Source organism: Phascolarctos cinereus, unplaced genomic scaffold (assembly GCF_003287225.1).
Source record: "Phascolarctos cinereus isolate Bilbo 61053 unplaced genomic scaffold, phaCin_HiC Scaffold_3;HRSCAF=262, whole genome shotgun sequence".
In the NCBI taxonomy this organism is placed as follows: domain Eukaryota; kingdom Metazoa; phylum Chordata; class Mammalia; order Diprotodontia; family Phascolarctidae; genus Phascolarctos; species Phascolarctos cinereus.
The window spans coordinates 203,512,891-203,523,805 of NW_027555736.1; the positions used below are offsets into that span (position 1 = coordinate 203,512,891).

The window sequence follows — 10,915 nt, forward strand, 5'->3', positions numbered from 1 at the left end:
GGCCTGAAAAATTCATTGTTTGACAAGATTTAGGTCTTGCAAATATCTTGGAGAGGACGCTTTAATAGAAGTGAGTGTAAGTAAGTAATCAGTGAGGTAGAAAATGTTTTCAAGGTTTAGTAACACAAGGAGAGAAGTTATTTGGCAGCTAAAATAAAGGGCTTACAGCAAAGATATAAAACAAAAGGTTATTTAATGTGTTTTATGTTTTAATTTTGTTTTGTGGGAACAGAGTTCCTGGAAAAGGTGGGAAGAGATGGTAGGCTAGAACATAGGCAGAAGGGCTACAAGATAAAAGAAAATTTTCTGGGCTGGAAGGGGAAGGTGAGACAGGTACAGAGACAATAACAGGTGACATGAAAGAAGATGAAAATTGAACACTCATGCTGCCTGGACTTGGACTTCTCCGTAAAGGATAAAATAAAATCCTGTGGTCAGAGATGGGGAGGAAGAAGAGGTGATAAATGGGGACTTGAAAGAACTCTGCAGGTCTCTAGACCAACTTCCCTCATTTTGCAGGTGAAGAAACAGGATTGTGGAGGGCAAATGAGTTGCTCAAGGTCATACAGGTAGTCATTGGCAAAGCTGCAACTTGAACCCAGGTCTCCTAATTAAGCCAGCATCTTTTACATAATTTGAACTTGTTTTCTGTCTCTAAATCCAGTTCCCTTTCCATACCTCACTCTACCTGTGATAGCTGAACTTGCACTGAAGGCAAAGGTGAGGTTGGACGTGGTGATTTTAGATAGGTTTAAGGAAAATATGCATGAGTGTCTTGTCATTTGTCATTATAAGTATCTTAGAACTCAAAAATCATAGTAGTAAAAGATGGAGCTTTTTTCAGTCACATTTTGCCTTGTTTTTGAGCTACACTCATCTTTGCAGATTAAGATACTTAAACTGATATTACTAATGGTGCCACTAGATAGTTATGTAATATTATCTTGCATATTACTCAACTATTAATAGTGAGACTCTATTATTTAGACCAGAAGATTTCAGTTATGTAATATTATCTTGCATATTACTCAACTATTAATAGTGAGACTCTATTATTTAGACCAGAAGATTTCTTAGTGCCTGAACTTCAAGCCACTGAAGAAGAAAAAAGCAAATTAGAATCTGGCTTGACAAATGGAGATGAACCTATGGATCAAGATTTGTCAGATGTTCCTACCAAGTGCATTTCTGCAACAGAATCAATTGAAATCAAGTAAGTGCCTCAGTTGTGTTTAAGGAAGTTGGGGTGGGAAAAATGGTGGGTATGAAAGAGAAGGCAAGAAAGTTTGAGAAATTGAGTGCAAAACATACATTAACTTTAAAGAATTGTATTCTGTTGTTAATAAATGTGTATTACCTAACTCATTTATCTTGCGTTTTCTCTTTTTTCTGTAGTGCAACAATAGATGCTTTTGTTTTTTAAATTGGAATGAATGGTTTGTTTGTAAATTGATATTTTTGAGAAATACTGCTGGCATAGATTAAGTAAAAATTAACTTAAGGAAAATAAGCTTTTATTACTTTGTACTTTGTTACAGAGCCAGAGTTACTTATATAGACTATGAAGGACGTTCAGATGGTGACTCCATTAAAAAAATAATTAATCAGATGAAACCACGGCAGTTGATTATCGTGCACGGACCACCAGAGGCCAGTCAAGATCTAGCAGAATGTTGCCGAGCTTTTGGTGGAAAAGATATTAAAGTGTATATGCCAAAGCTACATGAAACGGTAGATGCCACCAGTGAAACTCATATCTATCAGGTAATAATATGCTAGAGTTTGAGCTATGTAGAAGTAATGCTTTTTTGATAGAGAGAAAAAGGACCACTATCTTGATGTGAGTGAAATAGTATAGATCCTCATTACAGGAGAGTTTGACAGTAATCTGTGTAAATCAAGCCAGATTTTAAAAAATTATTGATATCTTATTTTCGCATCAGTTTTATTTCTCAATATATCCCTTTTTCTCCTCCCCTGCCTAGGGAGCCATTCTTTATAACAAAGAATGAATGGGAGAAGTGCTTCAGAAAAACTAACCAACATATCTCCTGAGTGTCATCATATTTAGTGTTCCACACCTACAATTCTCCTCAAGCCAGATTTTTTAAAAGTTTAGCCTTTGAATTTTTGTATTTGCATAATTTGCGTGTGTGGAGTTTTTTTTTTTTAGGTTTAGATTTGGGAGTATATTTAGAATAATTATGTAGCTCAGTGTATAACAATGTATTTACAATTTCTTCTCTTAATTCCCTTCTCTTACCTGTCTTTTACTTTTACTTTTAACAAAATCCTTCAACCTTTTTCTTTTCATATTTTAGGGTACACACACACACACACACACACACACACATATATAAAATATATTTCTTTTCCCTCCTGTCACCCCAAATGAGAAGAAAGTGCTAGTGTTTAGCATAGATTACCAAGGACACAAATGGACATTATACTTACTAGGTTCAGGATTTCAAAGAAAACTAATACTCAGTTGATCTAATTCAAAGTTTATTAAATAATATACAAACCACACATTCCTACAAAAGGATCTAAGAAGATGTTCCCACTTTCTTCACTGTCATCTGCTGACACTTTGTCTTTGGCCAGAGGAAGCAAAGCAGTACAAGTAACTGCACCTTGAAAGTCATAGCTGTCCAGGCAAATAGCCTGACTACGGGCTGAAGTTACTAGGGGCTGAGAGGTTCTAGACTGAGGTAGACAGAGGGAGCTGGATCCTCCCGTCCAGGGGAAGCAAAACCCTGCCCCTGTGACACCAACCATGAATAGCTTAGCTAAACAGAGGGGTTTATAGACTTCCTCAGGGTCAGGGTCTGTGTTCATGGACATCCACAAATTACTATAGCTCATTCTATCTTCGTATCCTTTCTCTTGATAAAAGGAAATGATAAAATTGTACTAAACCATCGCTGTTATGTAATACTAATCCTTCACGTGTAGTGAGGTTTAGTAGGTCCACCTCTAAAGGTAGCAAGGTTATCAGTCTACTATAGTAATTTATAATCATCTCTCATACTGCAACTCGGCAAGTTCCTTTATTTAATTTTGCCATCTTGAGGTCTACGGGTATATTTACATATTTCTTCATTAATAAAAGTTTCACATAAGTTTTTAATATACTTTTTTTTATAAGTATAATGTTTATAAATATTGAATGTCCTACAAAATGATGTGTTTGATTTGTTAATATTAACATGTTCATTGGTTCTTTTTTTCTTTTCCAACATTTATATGGTTTTCAAAATGTTCTATGTATGATACATACTTAGGTGAGATTAAAGGATTCACTTGTCAGCTCTCTTCAATTCTGTAAAGCAAAAGATGCTGAACTAGCTTGGATAGATGGTGTCCTAGATATGCGAGTTTCCAAAGTAGACACAGGTGTTATTTTAGAAGAAGGAGAACTGAAGGATGATGGAGAAGACTCAGAGATGCAAGTGGATACTCCTTCAGATGCTAGTGTCATAGCACAGCAAAAAGCTATGAAGAGTCTATTTGGAGACGATGACAAAGAAACAGGTGAAGAGAGTGAAATTATTCCCACTTTGGAACCTTTGCCACCTCATGAGGTAAAAAAAAGTTTGTACTGTCTCTCTACTTAATAAATCCTGGTTTTTTCAACTTTATTTCCATTGTAGAAATGATTCTAATGATAATATTTATGAAATGTTGTGTCATGTGTATAAAGTTATTAAGTATATTGCTCAAGACACGTTCCTGTTAAGTTTTGTTTGTAAGTTGAATCATTTTTAAAAATCTGATCATTTTAAATGTACCGGGACAACCCTGTCCTTCATTTATGTTCTTCTCTGCAGTCGCACCACAGTGCAGATACCCAGGGTTCTAGAAAGCCTTTCAGAGAGTCATATGAAGTTCGTCCTAACTAAGTTCAGAGAAGTTCACCCTCAGTTTAGATATCAGGTGATGAATGTTTTTGGTGAAGCAGCTTAAAACACTGTGAAGAAATGGAGGGAGAATCCATGCTGATGAAATCACTGCTTTTGAATCTAAATTGTCAATATTTAAAGAAACTCTGTGGTAAATACTTTTTTATAATGTGACTTATCATCTAATTTGCCTGTTTTTAAGTTGGAGTTTTACAGTACTGATTTGTTTAAAATGGAGGATCACCAAAATATAAAAGTTAATAGGGAAATTTTGGTCATTTGTGAACTTCAGTTTACCAGCTGAACTTGCTAACTCCCCCCTCTATGATATGTTGCCCTTGAATTTTACATGGCCTGAAGTGCATCACTAAGAAAGATTAGCACCTGTTTGTTTGTTCCCATTGAGTAAAAAGGCATCTTTGTAATAATATGGAAAGAACTATTGGACTTAGAGTTGAGACACCTGGTTCTAATCCTTCCTTTAACGTATTTTAGTTGGGAATCCATGGACAGGTTATTGATTGACCTCTCTGAGCCTTTTCAATTGTTACCTGTATTGTAAAATCAGAATAATATCTGTAATATTTTGCCAGTTATGTGGATAAAATGAGAATGTATTTAAAATGCTTGCAAGCTTCAAAGCTCCAGATAAATGACAATTCTTTAATCATTCAGCAAAACTTTATCAAGTACCTCCTACATCCTAAGCATGGTCCCAGGCATTGAAAGAGACACAGAATTCAGATAGGATATTATCCTTGTCTTTTTGAGGCAATATAGAATGGAGATGAGATATGAAGATAAAAAAATATATCATGTTATAAGTGCTTTGGTTCATTGTGAAGCCGTGCTATGGGAAGTCTGAAAGGGAAGTTTGTTATTGACTAGAGCAGGGAGTCTTAACTTGGGATCTATGAACTGTAAAAATATATTTTGAAAACTATTTCAACAAACTTTGTTTCCTTGGTAATTCAATTTATTTTATACATTTAAGAATATTCTGTGAAGGGGTCCATGACATGCACACAAAAGGGTTAAGTACCCCTAGCATATAGGGGTCAGAGAAGGCTTCTCAGGCATTTGAGTTGGGTGTTAAAAAAGGAGTTGGCTGTACTGTTGTTATCTTCCACTTGCTGCCTTGTAAGATCATCGTTTGTTCTTGATGGTATTTTGTGAGCGCTGTGGATGCTTTGACCATGAAACATTTTTAGCCCGATGGTAGCATCATAGCCTTTGTTCTTGTCTGTACCTCAAGTATTCTTCCTTTGGAATTGGGAGGAGAAATTGGAAAATCTTTTTTCCTCCCATGTCCCATCCCACCCACCCTGCCAGCAGCACTTACAGAGAAGTAGCCACAGGTTATATTGTCCTGATTCTGATAACCGGGGCATCCATACACTTATCATCAGTCCTTTGAAAAGTGCCAGTGTACTGTTAGCTTCATTGTGAAGATGGGACAGGAATTTGGAGAAGGGGAGTGGCAAATAACCTTTGAACCAGGGAAAATGCTGGGAACTTGACAGTCTTTCAGTTCTGACTCCAGCTCTAATAGTGATACTCTGATTGGCCTTAGGTAAGTGAGTGAAGTTGAGGAGCATAATAGAACCCTGGCAGGTGTATTAGTAATGAAACATGACTAATACAATTTATTGTAAAGCCATTAAAATGTGAAGTTCTTTGTAATGTTAAGAAATGATGTAAAATTCAGAATAAAAGTAGGGAACATGAATTACTTTCTTGAAATCATCTCTCAAATGCCTTGAGGGGTTAATAGAAAATATCTGGAATTGTGTACCTGGTGTTTTGATTTTGATTTGATTTTTCCCCCTCCTTGTTTCATCTTTTTAAAGGTTCCTGGACATCAGTCAGTGTTTATGAATGAACCAAGACTGTCTGATTTTAAACAAGTTCTGTTGCGAGAGGGAATCCAGGCTGAGTTTGTAGGAGGAGTACTTGTTTGCAACAATCTAGTAGCTGTCCGTAGAGTGAGTGTTTATTTAAGATTTGAAAATTTAGGAGGGGGTAAATTGAACAAAAGCTCTAGATCACTGAATTATCATGTCTTATACGCTCTTGCCCAATCTTTGCAAGTTATCTTCCAGATTTGTCGAGTTAATTGATAGTAGTTGTTTCTAGAAATGATCTAGAAACATTTCAATTCAGCAAATGTTAAATAAATGCCTACTGTGTGCTTGGCCTTATCCTAGGTTTCAGAAGCATTATCTGGAAATGTGAGATTCAAAAGTAACCTTGACATAAATTGAGGGTTTTTTTAAATGTTTTATAAAACTAACAAACTCCTTTTTTTCCCCTCTTTCTTAGACTGAAACTGGACGTATTGGACTTGAAGGCTGCCTTTGTCAGGATTTTTATAGGATAAGAGATCTTTTATATGAACAGTATGCTATCGTGTAGAGGACCCATTATCTAGATGAATCTGTTTCCCCTTTCTAAGGAAAAAAAGGAGGGGCTCTTTACCTTATTTTGTTGTTTTCCTTTGTTGTTCTATAATTTATACAGAGAGGACTAGTCAGGAAGATAACATTTTAAGCCCAAGAAATTATGCTAAAGAAGTGAAAAATGTGGACCATTTTGCTTAGTAAATCTTGAACATTCCACCTTTTTGACTTTCAGATTGATAAATACCATAACTATGGCTGTACAGGCCCAGAAATTCTTTATAGATAAGCCCACTTTTCTAAGCTGGCATTATTTGATTTTAACAGTAAAACTAGGCAAACAAGTTCTTGGACTCAGAGGGTATATGTATGTATGTTCATAAAAACTAATTTTTACCGAGTTTGTGTAAAATCAGTGTTTTGTTTTGTTTGTTTTTGTTTTTAATGTCCCAGAATGGGAAAAAAATGGGGGATTTTGAAATTAGGAAAGAACTGCTACTCAGAGTGCAAAAGCAACTGTTTTGATAAAATGGACTTTTATAGATTGTTTGAATAAACAACAGCAACAAATATACTTGTACATATACTGGAACTCTTCCTCTAAACTCATTTTCACGTCATACTTGCTCAGTGCCTGTTTCAAAGTGATCATTATTTTTATTGAGACAAAAAATCAGTTTTTAATGCTTTTTTTTAAAGTATAAATACAGTTTTGTCATTTGAATACAAATAGCTCAAAAGAGTTATTTGGTGTGTTAGAAATTCTGATTTTAATTTTTATGAAAGCAACAAACATTGAACGTTATTTTTTTTTTTAAGCAAAGTAATACTAGGGTTAAAAATAAATGTGTTTTTATCTCTTAGGCCTGCATGCTTCTAAGACCCCTAAGCAGCATGTAGATGATGTGTGTCAGCACTAAATTACTACATAGGAGCCTAAATCCGTCCAAAACCTTAACTTTTTTGTGTTTTCTACCTTCCTTGTGTTAGCCATAAGATAACCAAAAGGAAATGCAGTGTACTTAGTTTACATTGAATTCAAATCATTTCTTTAAAGAAAAACCATGTAATCCAGTGAGTTTTTGTAGGAAGTGACATAATTGTGACAGACTTTGGCATTTATTTCATAAATTCAAAATCCACATCCTGTTTCTTACACTTAGCACTTTAGATTGATGAGTTTCTCTTAAAATAAAACTGATCAGTTTCATTTTCAAGTGTTTATAGAGCCACTCTGAAGATTCTTACTGCTAATGTAAAAGCAGCTATGGTGTTTATGAACAGGTAAATTGTATTACTAGTGTTGATGTGGATAAGCACATAGATGAACACTATTAGTTCTTTAAACAAAAATCTTCCCTGAGATTTTATTACCATACAGAATAATACTGGGACTATGTGTCTTGGTTAAGTGGCTGATAATTTCATCTTTCATTGTAATACTGAAAACTTGTTTCTTGCCTAATTTTTTTTTTACCTGACACATTCCATAAGTACAAATTTCATTTAAAATGCTGCTAGAAGCTGTTGTGCAAACAAATATCATTGCAAGATTAGTATTTTTTAACCTGTGTTTGACTGGCAAGGTTAATAAAATTTCTAAGAAGGTTTCATTCTCATTTCTATGAAACTTTATTCTCAGTTGTTACCCAAATAAATTGTGGCTGTAAAACATAAACACACATCTAGACTTATATATTTGGTCTAGACCTGAGATTTCATTTGATATAGAGAACTCCCTGTGTGAAAATTTTCTCTACTAAATTGTTGTCTACCACTTGTGGTCTTCACTATTGGCTGGGACACTCCAAGTTTACTTGCCTGCGGTCACACAGTTAGTATGTATCAGAGGCAGAAATTAAACTCATTTTCCTAATTCTACAGCTAACTCTACCTGCTATGGTATGTTGTCCCTAAAATAAAAAATATAAATAATTTTGAGATAGCTCAAATTATATTTAGTAAATTCAGAGAAACTGTCAAAATTATTGTGCTATGTACACAATTCTGTGTTGTATTCATTGTGCTTTTGAAAGAAATGGGCCAAGACTGTTTTGATTTTTTGGGGTTTTTTTGTTTGTTTGGTTGGTTTTTTTGTTATTGTTGCACAGAAGTGGCAATTGTTGTAAAGAGTTTTCACTTTTGTTGGATTGAACACATTATAAAAAGAAAGCTGCTGTATAATAAAGTTATTTCTGTGTCCTAGTGGATGGCCTATAATAACCAGGTTCCTTTTGAAACCAACTCTGTAGGATTTAGAGCTATGAAGATGACCTTAGGAATCATCTAATTCAACTCCTTCATTTTATAGATATACTAATTCAACCCTCTCATTTTAGAAATGAGAGACCAGAAACTCAGAAAAGGCAATATTACACAGGCAATAACTAGCAGTTAGGATTTGAACCCAGATCCTCTGATTTAAAAACCAGTCTTTCTTTTCCTTGCAGCTACTTCATAGGGAAAACAATCAGTAGGTTATATACAAAAGGCAACTTAAAGTTATAGAACTTTACAATGAGAAGGGATTTTAAAAATAATCTAGCCTATGTCTCTCACCTGAAGCTAAGAAAATTTAATTGACTTGCCAATCAGTCAAGAATTTATCAAATGCCTGTTTTGTGGTAGTCACTGGGAATACAAATACAAAGAAGGAAACAATTCCTACTGTTAAAGAGCTTGTATTCTAGTAGGGAAACGTGTGTGTGTTTGAAAGTGAGATTACTAGGAGTTGGGTAGGTCAGGAAAGGCTATATTCTGAAGACTATAAGATGGATGTAAGGAGGGAGTACTGGCGTGTGGGACAGTCAGGCATAGAAATGGGTGTTGGGATGAAACAGGAGATAAGCTGGGCAGGATCTTGGAGTGTAAGAGGGAAAATAATGCCCAGGGAGACCAGAAGGATAGGTTAGGGCCTGGTTAGATAGGTCTTTAAAAGTAAAAGAGCGTATCTTTTGTCCATGTTGTTTTGTCCTTTGTTCTGGAAGAGGACCATGACATCAGGAAGATGATACCATTGATGCTGTTTGGGGTTGCTGGTGATGTGGCTTAGGGGTTTAGGGGTGCTGGGACCCCAATAAACACAACACACAGGTCCTGTCCAACAGAATTTGACCCAAGCCTTCTTTCAGCCAAAGACAAGGTTTATTAGAACATCCATCATATTGGGCAGACTCTTAAGGAATCTGAACGTGAGTAAGCAGTGGCTAGATTTTAAGAATCTGAGCATCTTAATGGAGACAAGGTGGACCTTATATACAGAAAAACTGTGGGAGGGACCTAGAAATGGCCAGTAAACTGGGGTGAATGGAACTCCTGGGACCTGGACAATGGAGCCTAGCTAGGATTAAGTTTGGGAAATGGCCAGGGGCCACAGGGCGGTAAGACAGTGGAGGGGAGATAGGGTGTAGCCACAGCGAAAGGCCAGTTGATGGGATTACAGTCCCAGGTGAATGCCAGAGATTTGGCAATGTGGGAAAGTCCAGGGTTTTTCCTTTCTGAGGCCGAGATCCCAACCCCATCATTGGGAACCCCAAAATGTCAGAGTACAGAGCAGCATCCACCTGAAATGATTTCAGGCACTAAAACTTTCCAGTCTAGGGGCAGTTTGTTGTAAGGCCGGTGAGATTCCTAGTGAATCTACAACTTGAAGGGGGGTGAGACTGATACTTGTATACAAAAAAGAAACTGAAAAGATCTGGATGGGATTAAGGAACGGTAAGTAGTCTGGGGGTGGGCCCGGTGAATTAGTGAAAGGAATATCAAGTAGGCTAATTAGGTGATACAGATGGGATTGAGGAGTGGTGGTATTTGCTGGTGGTCTGGGATGGGCCTAGAGCCACTGAAAGGAATGTCAGGTAAGCTAATTAGGTGATCCAGTGGGCTGGGGTGGGCCGTGTTCCTTGGCTAGATGCCAGTGATCTGTGCTGATGAAATTTGGGGAAATTCCAGGGACTGGGTTGCTTTCAAAGACATGATCTTTTCCTTTTAGGGGTCTGAGGGGTCACCCCATTACCACGATTTGCAAGTGAATTGGATTTAAGTGAAGGAGAGCTGTTCAAAGTTACCAACCTCACTTCTCCAGAGCCGTCTGGGTCCAGTGGCCAGATAGAGATCAGGAGGACAGGAGATAACCCCAAATGCAGTGGGAGACCTTGGCCTTTTTAAGCTCGGGTCTTTTCTAGTTCTCACTTTGAAGCAACACCTGTTCAGTGATTAAGGCTGGTTAAGAAGTGAGCCAAGGAATGACGCCTTTAATCAGAAAAAAGAAAAAGAGAATCTTTTATCCTAGAAGCAATAGAAGCCCCTGGAGTTGATTGAGTAGTGGAGCCACGTGATCAGATCTATACTTAAAATGCACTTTGGCAGTAGTGTCAGCAAGCATTTATTAAGACCCACAACTGCTATTAAGCACTGTAGTAGGTACTGTGCTAAGCACTAGAGATACAAAAAAAAAAAAGTCAAAAGATAGTCTGTGCTCTCAAAGAGCCCACAATCTAATGGGGAAACAGCATGCTGAGGGACAATTCGAGGCATGGGGGATAGAAATTGAAAATACACAGTGAAGAGATGACGTGTGAAGAACAGCATGGAGACAAGTGATACTGGATAGTA

The 10,915-nt window shown here is 36.7% G+C and overlaps 1 protein-coding gene across 4 annotated transcripts in view; it reads left to right on the forward strand.

The window, feature by feature from the left end:
* Positions 1-8,506, forward strand: part of CPSF2 (cleavage and polyadenylation specific factor 2) — a 50,180-nt gene extending 41,674 nt beyond the window's left edge. For 3 of the 4 annotated variants that reach the window (XM_078151412.1, XM_021000288.2, XM_021000287.2), the window contains 5 exons: positions 1,061-1,213; positions 1,539-1,764; positions 3,285-3,584; positions 5,753-5,887; positions 6,225-8,506. In XM_078151412.1, coding sequence (XP_078007538.1) covers positions 1,061-1,213; positions 1,539-1,764; positions 3,285-3,584; positions 5,753-5,887; positions 6,225-6,317 — 907 coding nt within the window. In that variant the 3' untranslated portion in view covers positions 6,318-8,506. Of the gene's footprint in view, positions 1-1,060; positions 1,214-1,538; positions 1,765-3,284; positions 3,585-3,830; positions 4,054-5,752; positions 5,888-6,224 lie in introns of those variants that run through there. The other variant, XR_013485422.1, reaches the window with a different exon arrangement.
* The last annotated feature ends 2,409 nt before the right edge of the window (positions 8,507-10,915 follow it).